At 47.6% G+C, this 19691-nt stretch overlaps 1 protein-coding gene across 5 annotated transcripts in view; it reads left to right on the top strand.

The window, feature by feature from the left end:
- The window catches only part of septin9a (septin 9a), a 54768-nt gene that overhangs the window by 33045 nt on the left and 2032 nt on the right, over positions 1 to 19691 (top strand). For 4 of the 5 annotated variants that reach the window (XM_084677588.1, XM_084677591.1, XM_084677589.1 and 1 more), the window contains 7 exons: positions 11911 to 12102; positions 14253 to 14381; positions 14633 to 14714; positions 14990 to 15127; positions 16999 to 17116; positions 18161 to 18256; positions 18446 to 18542. In XM_084677588.1, the coding sequence (XP_084533714.1) occupies positions 11911 to 12102; positions 14253 to 14381; positions 14633 to 14714; positions 14990 to 15127; positions 16999 to 17116; positions 18161 to 18256; positions 18446 to 18542 (852 nt within the window). Of the gene's footprint in view, positions 1 to 3085; positions 3128 to 11910; positions 12103 to 14252; positions 14382 to 14632; positions 14715 to 14989; positions 15128 to 16998; positions 17117 to 18160; positions 18257 to 18445; positions 18543 to 19691 lie in introns of those variants that run through there. The other variant, XM_084677592.1, reaches the window with a different exon arrangement.

The following is a 19691-nucleotide window of genomic DNA, read 5'->3' as shown; positions in this document are numbered from 1 at the left end:
TGCAGACAGGACTTGATGGACCTGATTTGCCCACAGAAATGTGCATGAGTGAGCGTTTACGAATCCTTATTTTGGGTTTCCCCTCTCCCCTTGCTGGTACAGTACTGCACGGGAACAATAGTGGCCCTGTTTGGTCAAGGTCTTCTAGTTTCTTCTTTCTCTCTCCGTTCTTCTGAGGCGGTGCAGCCCACTGAACCCTGAGTATGGAAACCTGGGGAGCACAAAATGGCCATTCACTTTAGGGTAGTCACGCTTTCTCTCTCACTCACTCACATACACACACACACACACACACACATTACAACTCCTCCCATTGCTGTACATGTGAACTGTAATCTATATGCAAAGAGAAAGAAGGGCACCAGAGCAGGAAAACTGGCATTCAGAAGACATTGCATCAGTTCATCCCATGCATAAGTACTCACAGCTATCCACAAACCTTGTTTGTCCTGTACATTCTACATCGTGTACTGTACAATGTGAAAGGTCCTCCGCAGCTGCAGAATGCTGGTCAGCCAAGCAAAACCTTCATTTACCCTGCCAAGAGCAGACGCCATCTTGGCTCCATCTGTCCCTGTAACATCAGCCACAAAACCCCTGCTATTAGGTTTCTGGCACGGGGTCTCCCCCAGCACTCCAAAGGTCTTTTATCTGGAAAGTCATGTTCTCTACAGGGCAGCCGCTCAATACTAAAGGCACAAGCCAAGATGTTTTTGATCAAACAAATTAAACTTGGCTTAATGTGTGTGCAGGGTCATTTTGGAGTCAGTTTTTTTTTGTTCTTCCCTGCAGCAGTTTTTGCCAAGTATTTTGCTCAACAAAGGAACTTGGTACGTGGTACACGAACACATACACAATGTATTTAGTCGTGCCGGTGTGGTGATACATTTCTGTGGGATGGCCAAGGGTATCGACCTTGAGCTGTTTTCTTTTGGGGTCGAAGGGGTGAATGGAAGGGCAGTGAGGAATTTCTTTCCCAAAGGCATTTGTGCACCATTATCTGTGTGTTATCTGTGTTGAGGATGTCATAGTGAAGGGTCACACAGGACTGCACGAGGAGAGGGAAGAAGAGAGGGAAGAAGAGAGGGGAGGCCTCTGAGAATAGTAGAGTGATAAGGGGGGGACGGGGATGAGAAAACGGCAAAACGGAATGTTCAGCTCTATGAGCAGATTGACACCAGTGAGAGACTAGAGAGGCTAGTTGTAAGACTTTTATCTCCTTCGGCTTGCTCCAGGCTCTCTGCAAGAGGAGAACGCAACTCAACACAGCTTTAACACGTTCTATGTGTAGAAAGCCTCTGAGCTCTCCGTTGGCGTGTGCCATGGAACACGTTTTAAACATCGTCGCCAAGTCGTGACTTCAGTTCAAACAACTACAACTCGGGAGGGGGGAGGAAATGGATGGCATGTAGGCCTTGTTTACCTGAAGCTGTCCACTTGGAGAGGGAGGAAGGGGGAAGTAAACAGCGGTGTTTCACTTGCATTCCCTCTCTTTTTCCAAGAGATGTATGTCGAGAAACTCATGATACAAATAGGTAGCCCAAACTGTTGTTGCTGGGGTCAGGGACCTAGGGACAAACATGAGGACTGGGGAGAAAGTTGGTTTTGTTGTGCAGCAGGCTGCTCTGTTACCCAGAGAGTAGAGTTGTACTGTGTTGTTTGAGCACCCAGAGGTATCTAATTACTCTGGAATCTGAACATGCTCAGTGCAAAACATCAGTATCCTACTCGAATCTGCCGTGCTGTTTAGCAACCCAGCTGGAAAAGCTTTGACCTGAAGATTTTAAAGATGCGGAAACTACATAGACAACATTTTAAAAGCATCCTCAAAGTCATGCTACTTCCTCCAGCCAAGTTCCAAAACCACAAGAACTAATGGTATATCTACTTTGTGGTTTATGTCTTTACATTTGAACTATTTTACTGTTACTAAATAAGCACGGACATAGAGAGAGAAAGAGAGGAGAGGTGTGTGTGTGTGTGTGTGTCAGGGTTTTAGGGTGGAGTGAGGTGCAGCTTGGCAGAATAAAAATAATACAAGTGCCACTAGTAAAAGTGGAGAAAGATTTAGTGAAATGTGCCCGTTTCTTTTTTATCTAAGAATGCAGATGTGACATTACAGGTTGGCGTGGCTGTGTGGGTGTTTGTGTGTGGCTGTACTGCCGCTGCCCTAGTGTATAATTACACTTCCTGTGAGGTGAAAGACAGCTGGTTCCTGTGCTCTTTAATCACACACACAGGGACCTTCAACACCCCATCCTGGGAAAGGTTCTAGGTGACTTGGAGCCTACCTGTGTCTTCTTTGTCACCATGTGAAGTAGATGAGATATGTAAAGCTTGACCATGTATATTATTACATGTATTCATTTCGAAGATGTTTTTATACCAATTGTGAATATAGTAAGTGCAGCACATAATCGAGGAGTACAAGTGCACTGTTCCAACAGTTTGACCGTGGTAAGAGTTGGTTTGTGTTTTACAAGACACAGGGACACGGCATCCGGATATATGACACGATAGTCTCCCGAAATGTTACTGGTTGTTGCATTGGAAGCCAGGTACTGCATGCACGTAGCAGAGGTAAATACTGACCTCAGGCCTTTGCCCCCCTGCGGGTTCGAGAGGCCACGGGAGCAAGTCAACAGAACGCGTGTCATCATGTTTGTTTAGCGCTGTCGGGCTTTGCAGTCAGTGCTGTGGAATGACTGGGATGCCGTAAATTCCAGGCCCAGGAAGAAAGGGCCGTGCCAGGTAATTGAGGGGTTGTAAATCAGGTGTGTTTGGACACAGGGGAGGACAAGGGGGCTCAGACATGGCTAATCCTGCCACGGGCTAGTGGATTAGGGGAAGACTGTGTCTGTGTATATATACACACTCTGCAGGTTGGAAGAAAGATGAGTATGGCAACTGGATTCTTTTTTTTCTTATTTTGTTTACTTCCTTCTCTGCCTCGCTCAGTCCCCTCTGAAGATGTTTTGTGGCGTTGGGGGAGGGGGGGGAGGGGGCGTGGCATGCCTCTACTCTGGTGTCACATGATCACAAGGGTGGGCGGGGTGGTGGGGTTCCAGAGCGACCGGAGCTGGGCTTTCACTGGAGGACTGCTTCAGCCGTGGACGACACACACTCGGTGAGTCTGCAGCTCTGCAAGTGTGTGTGTGTGTGTGTGTGTGTGTGTGTGTGAGAGAGAGAAAAGTAAAAGAGAGAGACTATTGTTTTGTCCTCCTCAGTGGGGTTTTACTTTCTTCTCTCTCTTGACTCGCTCTCTCTCGTTTCTTTTCATTTTCTCTCCTTTTCTCTGCAGCTACTTCTTGTCATTCCTGGTGTGTTCAGTCAGAAACGGCTCTGCTTGTTTGAGCTTTTGCTGTAGAAGGAGAGACCCGAAAGGGAAATCCTGTCAGTCAGCTGTTTGGTTTGTTCTAGACATGGAGATGGGAAGACTACATATGTATGTTTTTGTTCTAGATACATGAAGCCACGCATGTCATAGTATATCCTGCTACATTGTTCCTCAACAAGTGGTTTCCATACTGCACAGATAGGATGTGTGTAGATGTGTGTGGGCACTGGGGAGAGGGAGGTATGATAGTTGTAACCGCCTGCTATTGTTCAGGTTTTGTATTCCCCCTCTTCTTTCTTTCCTGAACGGTTCACATCTTGTTCCTGGCCCAACCTTGTAATCAATCCTGGGGAGGAGGAGGAGAGGGGTCGCTTGCGTAAGCTCATACACACACACACACACACACACGCACACGCACACAGTGAAGGCTCAGCGCTCTGGTTCATTACAAGCCTGGCTTTTTCCATGTTTTTCTTTTGCTGACATTATACACGCAGGCTTGTGAAGCTGCATCTGACAGTGATCTGTTCCATGCACAAAACATGGGGAGACCTTGTGCAGGCCAGTTTGACTGGGGGGTTATGGATGAAGGGCTTAATGATGGAGTTTTTGAAAGACTGGAGATGAGCTTGCCTCAACATAAAATACAAGTTCAGGTTTGACCTTGTGCTTTTTACAAAGACACATCTCTGATGTGTAGGCAGAGGTAAGCTGGAAAAACGTACACATTTTTCACCTTTCAAGTTTGCTCTAGTTGGTTTCAAACACTCACACGTGCACACACACACACACACACACCCCCCACCCACACACACACAAACGGTTCAAAGGGGCTCTGTTCTCGACAGTCAGAGGCTCTTTTAAATTGCCAGGCGAGAACAGACACAGTGGCTTTTCACCAGCTGCTGATGGGATGCTGGGAAGGAAACCTAACTTTTGCATTGTCTGTCTGTGTATGTGTGCGTGCGTGTGATAAAGACATAGAATGAGTCTGGTCAAATAGACTTCCAGAAATATTCCGGTGATTCTGTTCGAGGTGGGATCAGTCCATATAGGCGAGGGGAAGTGCTGAGTGGTGATGTGGTGTGTTTTGGACCTTTCAGCCATTAGGGTGAATTGAATGCCTGTGGGTCGCTCCTGGAACACCTTTTGCCTGTGGGTCGCTCCAGGAATCCTGCAGCACTGGACAGGATACAAGAGGCTCAGAGGTGACTGGTGGGCAACCAGTGGGTCCATATCCATCATTTGAACCAAACCCCTCTGTGTATGACTGACTAGGACTGACACATTACTGAAGGGAAGCCCAAGGGTCCTTTAGTCACAGAGTGTGGGTGGTGAGCACACAGACAAGAGGTGTGTTCAACTTCATGCAGCACCGGCGGCGCCGACAGCCGGCTGCCTTGAAGCTGAGAATGCCATTGGCTGCTTCAAGTCAGCCGGTCTGCAGACGGCTGCAGGTGACACCGGCGCTGCATGAAGTCGAACGCACCCAAGATGTTCACCCAGAGCAATGTGACTTTGACTCCAGGATTGATGACAGTTTATGACCCCGGACAGTATTACTTGACACTGACTGGAATGCCATCACACCAGTGTGTCACACACATACAGTGTTTTACATAGACATACCACCTGTCTCAAGCCTTCCACTCCACGCCATTACATGTTCAAAGCCGTAAACATAGTCTCTAAGTAAGATATAGCAGGCCTCTGTGTGTATGCTGGGGGTAGAGTGGTGAAGCAGGGGTGAGATACCACAGTGCCCCTTGGCCCTCTGCTAGCTGTCACAAAACCATTCAACTGATAGCCTGTGACCTCCTCCATGATAGACTACTGGACTGTGCTAGCTACTGCAGGCTAGCTAACTTAAGCTACCTGACAGTCACCTGTTAGCATTAGTGCTAATGTTCTCACTATTGAAAGTGCTTATAGCTTTGTTTTGTGCCCGTTGATGTCAGTGAATGCCAAAAGCATTACACATCAGAGTGGTGGGAATGAGTCATGTTTTGTTGGTAGATAATTGCAGGAGGTGGTGGTGAATGAGGAACCTTGGAATACTTTCGTTAGCCACCGCTAAGTGTGTGTGGGTGTGTGTGTGTGTCTGCCGGCATTCTTACTAAGAATCATGAATTGTGCCTGTGAGCACTTGGGGTGGGCGCTTGGGTCTGTTTTCAATCAGATACTCGGACTTATCAGGGTCTGTGACTAACCCACTCTGCACCTCCACAATGTCCCCATGGAGGCAAACGTCCCTGGGGAAGTCTCCTACGGCCAGATTGGGCTTGTGTTAGCACTGCTAGCTGGTTGCATAACTGTGATGTCTATAATAGCTATACTGGGTTAGTAGCTGTTCAGTGTTGGCAGAAACGAACAATGGTTAAGAACTGTAAAATAGTTTGACAGCTATGCTTGTTGTTGTCAGAATAGTCTGTCTGTCAAGCTCAGCCTATTTTGTCGTTTGTCACCCTGCCTATCCTTTCCGGACACACACATCCCCAGTGGCAGGTGACCATCTGCTTTTATAGGTCTAGGGGGTCAGGGGTCATGTTCTCAGGGGACCTGAATGGAGAGGACTCTGGGAAATGGATCTTCTACACAAACACGCCTGCATATTAGCACAACACGCCATGTTTGCTCTGTCTTCACCCCAATTTCCCTCCAACATGGAGGAGCTTCTCTGTTGGGGGGTGGGAAAAGGTTTGTTTGTGTGTGCATGTGTGTGTGTTAAACCTGGCCGGAGGATGTTTATACCCTTAATGCAAACTTAGTGCAGCAGCAACTGACCTTCAGGCATTGTCAGACTTGCTCATATGACTCATACCGTGTGGGGTTCTGAGAATTTTACCCAGCTAGCAGTGTGGGGTAGGTTCGTCACTAGTTGTTTTACATAATCCATCTCTTTCAATGCTGACCAGAGGAGGACAGTGTTTTCAGTAATAAAGCAGGAAGCATACTGAGCAGGAGTGCAGTATGTTATCCAGGAAGTCATATTTTATCTTTGAATGTTTTAAGTCACAGAAGTTTGTGCCAGTTTTAAAGAGAGGAGCATGTGGACAAAGGGCCCTTGAAGTACAGGACAGTATGCATGCTGAAGTAGCATCCAGATGAACCACAGGAAGCAAAGTGGACCAGCTGTACTTTTTCTTCTTTTGTTACTCTTTTCTGTTTGTTCTACTCTCTTTGTGTCTGTCTCGGAATGCCAACGGATAGAAAGTAACAGATGTTTTTTAACGTACAGTCATAAAACCGTTTTTTGTCACTAGAGTCAATATAGAAGGTGTCATCCATTCACGGGGAAGCTTGTCTGAATGAGCCCTATTGCACCAGTGTTTGACGTGTCACCCCGGGCATGTGCGCCCATGACATCCCTTGAACTCCTCGTCACCTCAACACCCAGCACTGGAGAGGAGCTGTAAACAGACCTTTATGAACCAGGCTGTGTAGGAATGGAAGCCGTCTGAAAATTGTCCGCTCCCAGCTCAGCGTGAAACACCAGGCTGCCTGACGCTGGACTCTTTTGCTAACTGACGAGGATTGTTCAGGCTGGTTGAGCAGAGACCAGTTTGGCCTCAAGGTGCCCTCACTTAGAGTCCTCATGGGAGATGGATCCCTGGACCGTCACACCTTAGTGTAAACACACTGGACTATTAACATGCCTACATTCCTACTCATATAATAGACACATACAACCTTGCTGTTGCTATGGGTTTTGAATGCTCCACTCTGGTTGATACATTAAGGTTAAGGATGGTTCTATATGTTGCACATATACATTACATTGTAAGTATAGCTGGTTATATACAGTATGCAGAGGCAGTGTTCATTTAGTTAGCTGGGAATACCCCACACTATGAAGAGAATGAATCATAATTCCAGCATCCTTCCCACCTTCTCCTCCCATATTTGTGGTAAAGGGACTGTTGGCCTGGTTTACACAGCAAAGCAACTGGATACTCTGCAAAGACTGGAAAAAAAATTGCATTCTTATTGCCAGTAATTGAAAACAGGAAGAAGGCTCAAAATGGCTCCGTGGATTTCGGGTTTTTACGTTTCTGAAATTGTCTTTGTGGACCCAGAAGAAATGTGTGTATTCCAGATTGAACCCATGTTCAGTTTTGAAAAGTAAGCTCTTGGACAGAGCCGTGTTCTCTGATTGATACCTTGTGGAATAGAACACGTTCATGTCTTGGAGCGTACCGACCCGACCCGCCATGTAGAACTATGCTTGAGCTTTCTGGCTCCACTTATTACTCACAGCTGACCTTACTTCTCAATGGAAAAGAACTTGTACGGACAGCCCAATGGTTTGGTTGAAACATACATTTTCCACTGACACCTTCTCAGATGTACGCTTTCCACCACTATGGAACTTTAGTCACCAGAAGGACTGTCAAGACAGTGATGCACAAAGCAACTGAATGCAATTGTGGTTGGATAGCTGGGTTGTAGTTCTTATGATGCAATCCAATTTGAACACAAAGGAATTTGACATATTTGTTACCTTTTTTATGTGTGCAGTGCAGTGTGAGTTCAATGGCAGACACTGTGCTGCTATCTCAATTTTGTAGTGTGCCATTTGCATGTGCTGCAGTGAGCAAACCATTGGTTGAGGCTTATTCCTGTGACTTGTTATTGTAGGTTTGTGGGGCTTCGGCCAGTCACCACAGGTGTGTCTGACTGAAACCAGACCTAAACCTTCAGATAACTGAAGTTCACACACACTTTCTCATGAGCAGCTCTGAGCTCCGTCTAGCCAGCCATATTTGGTGTGCTTCGGTCTGTATTTGGTCTGGTTTGGACCATATTCGGCTTTTTCGATCCTCCTGTGTTTGATAGCAGGTCTGTAACATCCTCCAGCTGTATAGGTTACACTGCCCAAGAAGGTAATGAAGGGGTCAGAGGTTACCTCAGATTTATAGGGTCATTTTCCAGCAGGGCAGGGACACCCGTTTTCAGCACTTGCCACGCAGGCCAAGACAGACCTTTTTAATGAGCAAAAAGTGCACTTAGTTCCTAGGCAACGCTTGGCAAGATGTCCTACAGGACGTCAGTTGATTTAATTCCACATGGTTGTGCAATTCCTGCAAACGGTCATTGGGTTTGTGGATGGATTGATTTAAGGTCTGTTGATTTCTAGTGTCAGCAGGTTGAGCTTTGATTATGATTTGTGTGTTTGTAATTTGATCAGGGACCATTAGAGGATTCTGTAAGATGCCTGTTAGTTTGTCAAGCTTCCAGCATTCTCCAGCAACACTAAGCTATAGAACAAGACTGGCTTATCTTGCTGCATAGATAATCTAAAAATGTGAAAATAATTAACTTTTTATATTAGGTGAGGTTTTGGATGTTTCCCACAATGGTGGGCTATTCTTGGAACAGACATGACTGTGTGTGAATATTTGACTAGTACTTAAGTGTTTGAATGATTCTTTGTCTGTACAAACAAGTTTTGTGTATCCAGTAAAGGCAGCTCAACATGTCCACCACACACATGCGCTTCCTTATCCTGAGCAACTAAGTGAGATGCAGCACATTAGAGCATCTCCATAGAGAAGTAGTGACAACCACACAAAAGAAGAGGAGATTAGTGTGGTTCTTTTTAACCAGCCCATGGCAGAGCCTACTGGGTCCAAGTGGGAGGCTGCGCAGACGAGCATATTCACCCCACTTGAGGCTCTCCAGAGGACACAAAGGCAGAAAGGAACATACCTGGCATTTTGGCTTGTGGTGGGCTGGAGGTGGGACACACACACACACACACACGGGTGGTGTACTGGAGGCGAGGGGAGAGGGATGAAAGGATCTCCGCTAGTATGGCTGGCAAAGCGGAAAGGAGTAGATGTGCTCTCGGGGGAGAAGAGGGAGCTCACTGGCGTGCTGACTGACTGCTGGAACAGGATGGGGAAGTGGTCATGGAGGTGGAGAGCCTCAATACAGTGAGGGGGGGAAAAGGATTTGATCCCCTGCTGATTTTGTACGTTTGCCCACTGACAAAGAAATTATCAGTCTATAAAAGTAATTGTAGGTGTATTTGAACAGTGAGAGAAAGAATAACAACAATAACTATTTCAAAACTGTTATAAATTGTTTTGCATTTTAATCAGTGAAATAAGTATTTGGCCCCCTCTCAATCAGAGAGATTTCTGGCTCCCAGATGTATTTTATACAGGTATACAGGTTATACAGGTATACAAATTGAGATTAGGAGCACACTCTTAAAGGGAGTGCTCCTAATCTTGTTACCAGTATAAAAGACACCTGTTCACGGAAGCAATCAATCAGATTCCAAACTCTCCACCATGGCCACATCCAAAGAGCTGTCCAACGATGTCAGAGACAAGATTGTAGACCAACACAAAGCTGGAATTGGGCTACAAGACCATCGCCAAGCAGCTTGGTGAGAAGGTGACACCAGTTTGTGCGATTATTTGCAAATAGAAGAAACACTAAAGAAATCAATCTCCCTCAGTCTGGGGCTCCAAGCAAGATCTCACCTCGTGGAGTTGCAATGATCATGAGTGGTGAGGAATCAGCCCAGAACTACATGGGAGGATCTTGTCAATGATCTCAAGGCAGTTGGGACTATAGTCACCAAGAAAACAATTAGTAACACACTACACCGTGAAAGACTGAAATCCTGCAGCGCCCGCAAGGTCCCCCTGCTCACAAAAGTATCTTTTTGCAGAGGAGTCAAATACTGTTTCACTCATTTAAATGCAAATGAATTTATTAAAATGTTGACATGCTTTTTTCGGGATTTCTTTGTTGTTATTCTGTCTCTCACTGTCTCTACGCCTACCATAAAATGTATAGACTGATCATTTCTTTGTGAGCAAACGTACAAAATCAGCAGGGGATCAAATAAAATAAAAAATCTCACTGTAGGTGTGTCGCTCCTACACTTTCTCAGTGTAATGGCAGCAGAATTTGTCAAATGGTTTCTTTGACACAATCACACCCAAATCCATAACCTGCTTTATATTTTTGACCATGATGTTTTTCAGTACATGGGAATTTGTGGACATTCATTTAGAAACTTTCGAAAATGCACTAAAGTCAAGCCAACTCGTGTTTTTTTTTCCTGGGTGTCTTGCATGTCCTGTATTGGTGTTTGTCTTCCGATGTAACAGGCTCCATGTTTGAGGTAGGGAGGGAGAGAGGCTTGTGTCTGTTGGAATTTGAGGGCAGTAAAGTTCTTGGCTCTCTGCCCTGAGTCCTCAGCCAGGGGAGCTGACATCCCTTGACAGAGAGCGAGCTGGAGACTGAGAGTGTATGCATGGACTGGACCAGCCAGTGTTTGTGAGAATGTATACACAACGCGGAAAATGGGGCTTGCTGATGCATGTCCGTGACCAACTTCCTGATTTCAGTCTGTCCTGAATAGCAGTGCTGTTGACCCGCGATAGTGTAGGTGGGTCCGTTTTCCTCCCCAGTGAATTTCTCTGTTTTCCATGCTCACAAGCAGGACCAGAGGGGAGGAGAGGAGAGGGAAAGGAGGAGTGGAAACCCTGTTGGGGACAGTTAACCCTGCCTTTCGATGTGCTTGGAGGCTTGTAGCCATTTACCATCACAGGTACACCTATATACACAGGGTGAAAATGAATAATGAACCATTTCCCTGTCTCCACAAGTGGGTCCTGGAGACCACTCTACACATATTCAAAGTGAGTCATGAACCTGTGACGGGTCCTACAGCTCTTTTAAAGATGTATCAGCACTCGACCTGTACGGTATGTTCCTATGCACAGTACAAAAAATGAGGACTGGTCCCCTGTGGTGAAGATAAACAAACATGCCATGTATGTCTTGCCTCTCTGAGAAGACTGAATATGGTTCTAGGAGCTGCAGTGAGAGATTGGCTCTGTTTGGGCTGTCTTTTGTTAGCCTTACAGCGCCGTCAGCCTGCGTGTCATGCTCTCAAGGTATATTTTATGAAAGGTTAGGGTGTGTTTGGCCTCAGCCCAAGACTGCAGCTCTGCGTGGATCTCTCTCCTGTTTATTATGTCTGCAGCTGCTCTAGCTTTTTCATTCCGGCTACCCTGAACTGGGCTGGAATGATACAGCAACATGGCTTCTCTCTGCACTAACCTGTGGGATGCCTCAATGCTCTGAGGAGTCCTTCAAGCTGAATGCGTCTCTACAACATGGTAGCTCATGCTAACCTGACTCGCCAGATGGCTTGTTACACATAACCATCTGGGAAATCATACTTGGAAACAGTTTGCTAAAGGGCAGGCACTTAAAAAAATAATACTTGGCAGGTGATTGGGGGAACCATCTGTCACGGACTAACTTCAACCACACCCGTAACTGCCAGTCGTTTGTCACAGGACGGTAAGTGGTCCGACCCTCTTTGGTTCGGGCACAAATGCATAACTTGAAGTTTGGCGAGACGGATTCTTGTGTGGTTGGGATTTCACGAAACCAGCTGTCTCGCAAGGTTAAGTTCACACAGGAAGGAAGCAAGTTTTCCACTCCTGGTGTTGACAAATCTCTCTCTCTCTCCCCCCCGGTCACTCCTCCATCTCTCTCCCACATTCTTCCTCCATCCCTCCCTCTGTATCCATGTGCAGGGTCTGAGGTCATACCCAGCTACAGCACCAGTGCCATGTCTGAGGTGGCAGTGCCAGAGATGCCCCCTGCCCTGGCGGGATGTGGGGACAAGCCTGGCGTGGATTTCAGCTACGTGGGCATCGATGCCATCCTGGAGCAAATGAGGAGGAAAGCCATGAAGCAAGGCTTCGAGCTCAACATCATGGTCGTGGGTGAGGTTTTCGCATGCACACTCGCACACAAACTCTCTCCACAAATCCACACACACAGTCACATAGGAGGATGTTCAAATACAGAGAGAGAGAGAGACATACTGTACTCTTACGTTTATTTTATCACCACTGTCAAGACCTCTCGAAAGGTGCCCATGCGTGATACTGAGTATGGGTTGTCTTACACGAATACTTTAAATTCAATTAAAGTATCCCAAATGATGTCTTCTTGAAGATCTTCTCTCTAATCGACCTGAAATGCATATTCATGTACACACGCAGCCCTCTTAACTCCCTACAACCAGACTCACTAACACTAGCATAGGGCTAATAAGTAGACACGCACTCTCCAGCCGCCGTCAACGTACGGAGCCTTGGAGCCATGTCTCCATTTGACGATGTCGCGACTGGCTGTCTACTTTTGTGGATAAAAGGATTCACTCAAAGATGTAGCCTTGGGGAGGAAGGTGAGGAGAGGTGTTTGAGTTTGTGGGTAAGATAATCTAGTCTATGGAAAACTTCCATATCTTTGGGATTGGTCTGGATCCGTGTTGGAGCATTTGCCTGCAGATCAAAAGTTCCCAGTTTCAAATTACTCCCTGTACTGTACATCACTTCGGGAAAAAAAAAGGTGTGTTAAGAGAATATATAACTTTGCTATACCATTTTTACTTTGATTCACTGTATAGAGGTGGTGGCACACATAAGTTAAATGGGTGAGGGTGGGGGGGTGTTTGAGGGTCCCAGGACTAAACTCTCAGAGCAGATGGAACGAAAAGTGAGTGTGTGTGCTTTTTCTTTTCCTTTGCAAGAAGCCAGGTTGAACAAATGTCTGGGTTTTACATAATGCTTATCCAGTCCATAAAAAATGGGGGTTGTGTATTCAGCATGTTGACCGATCTCTCTAGGAATGAACAATCGACAAAACAGAATCTCAAGTTACCAGGTCAATGCCAACTGTATTGAAGTCACAAAGTCACCAAAACAAAAGCAGCTCTGCCCAAGAAACTGCACTTTCGCTCAGTGTTGAAGCAATGTAGGTTGTGAGTGAAGGACACACTTCTTTCCCTCAGTGAGTCTTCTACACAGATCTATATAGTAACGTAGTGTGCAGACTGTCATGGAAATCCCATTTCCCCAATTAGGGTACATCTGCAGCAGCACAGCAGCTTGGTGGGGTGGAGAGTCACAGGAGTCACATGGTGTTCTCACCCTTTTAAAGACTGCGGTGACGGGTGGTGTGTTGCCAAGAGCTGTGTCCTGGACACCAGGGGTAATCGCTGTGGAATGTGGGGATATGTCGGCTCCACAGAGACCAAACGGAGACCCAGACCACACTCCCCTCACCTAAGCCCCGCCTCTCTCTCACACTCACACTCACTCACACGGGCCAAATGGGTTTAGGGGACATGTAGTTCTTCTAGACCAGGGGTCTTCAATCCTGGTCCTCAGGGTCCTCTATCCTTTGTTTGGGATGTTTCCCTGCTCCAGCACACCTGATTCGAATGAATGGTCATTACAAGGCTTCCACAGAGCTTGATAAATGCTCATTTATTTGAATCAGGTGTGTCGGAGCAGGACTGTGGACCCTGAGGACCAGAATGGAACACCCTTGTTGTAGACCCTGGTGCTGTCCACCTCAGATGAGTCTGTGCTTCAGACATTTAACTATCCTTAACTCTTGGTAGCCAAGTCCTTACAACATGTTGTAGGAGACAACCAGATGGGCCCCATCCTTATGCTTCTCCAACTGAGGTTGGTCTGCATAGTAGCCTGACATGAAGCACTTTACTGGCCATGTGTCTGTTAGTAGCCTGGGCTAATGCTTTGTGATGTGGCCTTGTGAACACCTGTCGGAAATGAAGATCAAGAGACCATTTTAAAGACAGTACTGCCAATGTGTGTGTTTGAATGGATGCGTGGCCATGTTTAGACAACGGGATTGATGATGGATGTGGCCCTGCTATCACACACCTGCAAACTCTTCCTGCTGTCGCCAAAGACAGCTGTGAGGGCCGGAGGTGTGATGACATTACTCTGAATTCCACAGCTGTTCCAGCCAGCTCGACGATCGCAGTTTGTGAGCCTGTGGGTTTGAACATGGAGCTTTGTGTTGAGCCGTGTGTGTGTGTGTGTGTCTGTGTGTTTAGGTCAAAGTGGCTTGGGGAAGTCCACCTTGATGAACACGCTGTTCAAGTCCAAGGTGAGCCGAAAGTCTGTGCTGGCCACGGCCCAGGAGAAGATCCCCAAGACCATCGAGATCAAGTCCATCAGCCACGGTGAGACCCGGGAGGGGGGGGGGGGTTAAGGGAGGAGTGGGGGAAATGAGGCCGGGGAGGGCGGAAGCCCCTCCCCTCTCACCCACCCACCTCCAGACTACGGGGTTATTGACCGAAGCACACGCCAGTGATCATCACGTCCATCCCCTTCCTGTCTTCCTGACTCGTGGCCTCCAGCGGTTCTCCGTGGAGTCGGGTCTCTGGGGAGGCTACTCCTTACCTCACCCTGACTCTGCGTTTCCTTTGTCCAGACATAGAGGAGAAGGGGGTGAGGATGAAGCTGACTGTCATCGACACACCCGGCTTTGGGGACCAGATTAATAACGAGAACTGGTAAGGTGCCGTTCTTCGTGTACTTCAGAATGCGTCTGACCCAATGACCTCGTGTTTAAAGACTTGTTTTGTTGTTGTGCTGTTGGACTGCTAAATGCAATGTAAACAGTCTCATTTGCTCAGCCTTTGTTGTGATCTTTTTAACGGAAGGCGCCAAAGAAAAAAAATCTCCATCCTGGATTTTCTTAGAACTAGACAAAAGATGATGACGAGCAGATCCATCTCTCTCTCTCTCTCTCTCTAAGTCTCTCCCTCCTTTCTTCCCTCTCTTTCAGCTGGCAGCCCATCATGAAGTTCATCAACGACCAGTATGAGCGCTACCTGCAGGAGGAAATCAACATCAACAGGAAGAAGAGGATCCCTGACTCCAGAGTGCACTGCTGCATATACTTCATCCCACCTACAGGACACTGGTGAGTGTGCACACACACACAGTCACACACACACACACACACATTCCTTCTGAGAGTGGAACGTGTGTACACACACACACGTTCCTTCGGTGGAATGTGAAGGGTGAATGTTGAAGACGGCGACTGAACAGAGGCTAAAGTCCCTGAGGTAGATCAGGAAACTGCATTTCAGATCCGCGTTTTCAAGTTCCCTTGAGAACGTAATCTCATTTCGTAAACTGGTTATTGATGTCACGCCCCAACGACTTATTGGCAGTCACATCACATGGACGTTTCATCTCTCACTTACGCGTACAACATGTAGGCACACATACACACCGAGGCAGTGCTGCCCCCTTCTGATGTAAAAATAAGAAACCTGGATTGGCCAGAGAGGGGGACAGAAGAGAGGAAGACGATCTCTTCCTCAATCTTTGCTCTTCTGTTGTTTCTGCATGAGTCATGGTCATGAGTCATGCTCAAAAAGCACGGCATCAACAGAACCAAAGAGAACCGTTACCAGTCGACTCTGATATCAAACACACAATGACTTGGCATCACATAGTGTAACCAGACCATGGAAAGGTCTCCAGGCAGATGGAATGTGGATGAATTGGCCTTATCTGTGCTGACTTCTGTCCACAGATGTGAACATGTACTCTTTGCTAAGAACCCCTTCCTCCCACTACACCAGTTTTCCATGACTAGATTGATGGGGAAAGTCCCACCAGGACTTTGAAATGCCATGTTTAACTTCCCCTTCCAACTGGTGTTGCTCGCTCGCTCAAAAATTCACATCTGGGCCTGGTTATGTTTTAGTATGGTCTAACCCCCCCCCCCCTCTCTCTGAGAGTTTTGGTTGAACCCGCATGGCCCTTAAAGACATAACAGTCTGGGGTGTACCAATGGCAAAAAATAAGGAGAGCATTTGACAATTTTGGAGATGGCATGTTGCAGCCATTTGTTTGTTGAGCAACAGCACACCAAGAACACGTTGCGTAGTGACTGAAGGAAGGGGTGGTGGAATGTTTTTGTGTTGATCCTGTGCTGGCACCCCTCTCCCAGCAGCTGCAGGAGATCTGGGTGCTGTCAGCTGTTGGAACAGACACACACACACACACACCAGACAACCCCCCCCCCCTCCCGCACCAAACTGCAGCACTGAATTGACTGAATCAACTTGAAACGCCTGTTGTAATACAAGCCCAGCATGCAGTACTGGTCATCTGTAATGTCCTTCTCTGTGGAAAGTCTCTGCAGGATCAACCCGTGTGTGTGTGTGTGTGTGTGTGTGTGTGCGTGCACCCACCGAAATCCTCAGTGCAGCGTTTCATGTTGCTCCAGCACTGCAGAAGTCTGTCATGTTCTGCCCAAGATCTGTCTTAAGGCTGGTTTTCCCTTTTGGAGATGGAAGAGAGGATGAGAAGCCCATTAAGGGGGAGATTCCACTGGGTGTGACTGGAGAGAGAGACGCAAGTGTGTCGAAGGCCAGTGAGGGACGGGTGAACGTCAGGATGACCGAGGACAAGCCAGGGGTCTTTGTTCATGGTGGTCAGTGTCCAGCGCTGTGCTGAGAGCTAGCGTCAGCTGCTCTGACCGCTAACAGACACCCCACGCTTGGTGAGGGAAGGGCTCAAGCCAGCCACAGCTCCTTTTAAGTCGCCCACCAGTCAAGGGCAGATCCTCACTGAGGTTTGATTGACGGTGACAACCACTGAATAAGCTTGCTCCCAGATGTGAGTCTGAAATGCATGTGAGTTGTACTGCTTGCTGGCTTCTGTAGAGTTTTGCTATTTTACAGGACCTTGTAATACTGTTCTCTGGTGGCCATTACATGTCATAGCAGGTCAAATATTCACCTAACTTGCTTTACCTTTGTCTCCCTTCTTCAGTTTGAGACCTCTGGATGTGGAGTTCATGAGGCGCCTTAGTAAAGTGGTCAACATAGTTCCTGTCATTGCCAAGGCAGACACACTCACCCTTGAGGAGAGGGACTTCTTCAAAAAGAAGGTGAGCATTCCTCCGCCTCCTCCTCCTCATCTGCTCTCTGACTTCTTCTTCCCTCACTTTCAGGGATATGTTCTCTAAATTCCTCCAGTCCTGGTGTGTGTCGTAGCAGAAACATTTACAGGAAGTGATGTCATTGGATTTCCACTGAAGCCACATCAGCAGTCTGGGGGCTGGGGTTTGAGGGAGGGGGGAGGTTCCTTCAAGCCAGAAACATTTACAGGAAATGTTTCTGGAGTCGTCTTTGGCCTCTGCAGCTGCCATTGGTCCTCGGCCAATGAGAAAGCATCTCCGTGTGGAGAGGGCTCCCAAGGTCAAAGCCTCTATAAAGAGTTTAGGATCGGCTTGGTTTGGTTGGAAGGAACCTCCCTCCCTTAACCCCCAGCCCCCAGACTGCTGATGTGGCTTCAGTGGAAATCCAATGACATCACCTCCTCCCACGTGGGGTGCCAAAACATGAAAAAGACCATTTTGATCATGGACCCTTGGGGAGAGAGAGGGGTAAGAGGCTGGGAGGGTAGTAATTGAAAAAAGGCAGGCTTTCATTTGCTTTGCTGTTACTGGCATTGTGTACTAAGATACCACCAGGCAGTCTCTCATTAGAACGCCATGTGAGAGTGGATAGGAACAAATCAACTGTGTGTGTGTAGACTCGGATGTGTTGATTTTCGAAATGAAACATTTTGGGGGGAGATTAGTGGAGGGATTTATGCTAATAACACTGGGGAGTGGGTGAAAGCATCTCTTTCAGCTCACGTCTGTTGGGATGTCCTATCTTTGAACGTTTCAGAGGATTCTGAAGACAGACTGTCTAGTTTGGGGTTTCATACAGGCTTTGGCATATTGTGCTCGCAACAGGCTCCGGTTAGGCGTGATGGTAAGCCTTTGAGTTGGAGCTTTTGGTGTGCATTTGGGGACCTCGAACACCCTCAAATGACTGCTCGCCAACCCCTTCTGATCACTGACACACGCACACACACCCACAGCCTATATAGGCCAATGTGAAGGGGTATTAAGTGTCTCCTCCTCTCCTACCTGTGTGTGCAGATCAGGGAAGAGCTGCGAGCCAACGGGATCGACGTGTACCCCCAGAAGGAGTTTGACGAGGATGTAGAGGACAGGATGATCAACGAGAAGATCAGAGTAAGACCCTCTCACACGTGTACACACACACACACACACACACACACACTCCTGGTAATCGGACTGTAAAATATGTCGGAGGCCCACACCACCAGCTCCTGTACATCCAAGGAAAGATGCGGAAGATGACATCACATTCACATCCCAACATGTCACCCCTGACCTTTGCCCTTTGCGGACTTCCTGCAGGAGATGATCCCATTCGCTGTGGTGGGGAGCGACCAGGAGTACCAGGTCAATGGCAGGAGGCTTCTGGGAAGGAAAACAAAATGGGGCACCATAGAAGGTATTTTAACGACTTGACTTCACCTCACCCACCTCTGTCAATGCATTCTCATACAGTCTCCTCAAGGCTTCTGGAAGGCTCTGTCTGTCACTGGGAGGAGTCTAAAGGACCCATTAAAGGATTGAATGATGAAAAGAGTAGAGGGAGAAGCAAAGGGGGCCCTTGATTGACTGGACATGCGTGCACACACACACACACACACACCACATCAACCCAGACAGAGAGAAGTGGCGTGTGCCATGCAGCTGGCAAGGTCCACATGACTACAGCCATCGTGTGTGTGTGTGTGTGTGGGGGGGGTCTCATGCCCCCACACAAAGGCAGCTGTGTGTCCTGGGCTGTGGTGACCCATTGACAGGGGTTAGGAGAGAAGGAAGTGCGGGGGCGAATGCAAAAGAAGAAGAGGAAAGGCTGCTTGTCCCTGGTGCTTCTATTGGCACATCTAAACCAATGTACTCAAAGTATGCCGGCCTACACATTTCATTTCCCTCTCTCTGCTAGCAAATTAAAGTTAAGAGAATGCCAGAGCAGGCACGGCTATTACTTGTGTGTGTGTGTGTGTGTGGGCACACACGCATCCGTGTGTGTGTGTGTGAAGAAATCAAATCAAACACAAAAAATGCTCTTCAGCTTATCTCATTTCCGATATTCGCCTTTAATGACACCCTAATCTGATAGAGACAGGCCAGAAGGTAGACACCTCGCGTTTTATTGAAGTCTTCCTGAAGGAAACTTAATATCCTTCACAGGCAGTTGTGCTGTACCCCCCCCCCCCCCCCTGCTTCTCTCTCTCCTGGGTCTGCAGACCAGGGATGGAATCTAGGCTCCAGACGTACATTCCTCTCCCGGGCTGCCTGGGCCCCGGCTGTCAGGCGGAATTTGTCGAGCCGTCAGCCGTTATCTCCTCCTAACGGTTTAGGCTAGATTGAATTAGTCTAGCGATGGCTGGGTTTCCTAAGCTAAAGAGGAGGGGAAGAGTTAGGGGGCTGGCAGGGTGGGACACCCACCCACACTTTACTGGCTCCTGTTCTGGGCTGTGGTGCTGCACCACCTAGTGGCAAACATGGAAAGGCTGCATTTTGTTAGCGAGTCAACCAGGACGTTCGTTGTCGTCGAAGGTGTGGCACAGGCGGACGAAGCTTTTGCCCG

Source organism: Hypomesus nipponensis, chromosome 17, assembly GCF_054491055.1.
Source record: "Hypomesus nipponensis isolate SF chromosome 17, ASM5449105v1, whole genome shotgun sequence".
Classification (NCBI taxonomy): Eukaryota; Metazoa; Chordata; class Actinopteri; order Osmeriformes; family Osmeridae; genus Hypomesus; species Hypomesus nipponensis.
This window is presented reverse-complemented; position numbering and strand designations above follow the sequence as displayed.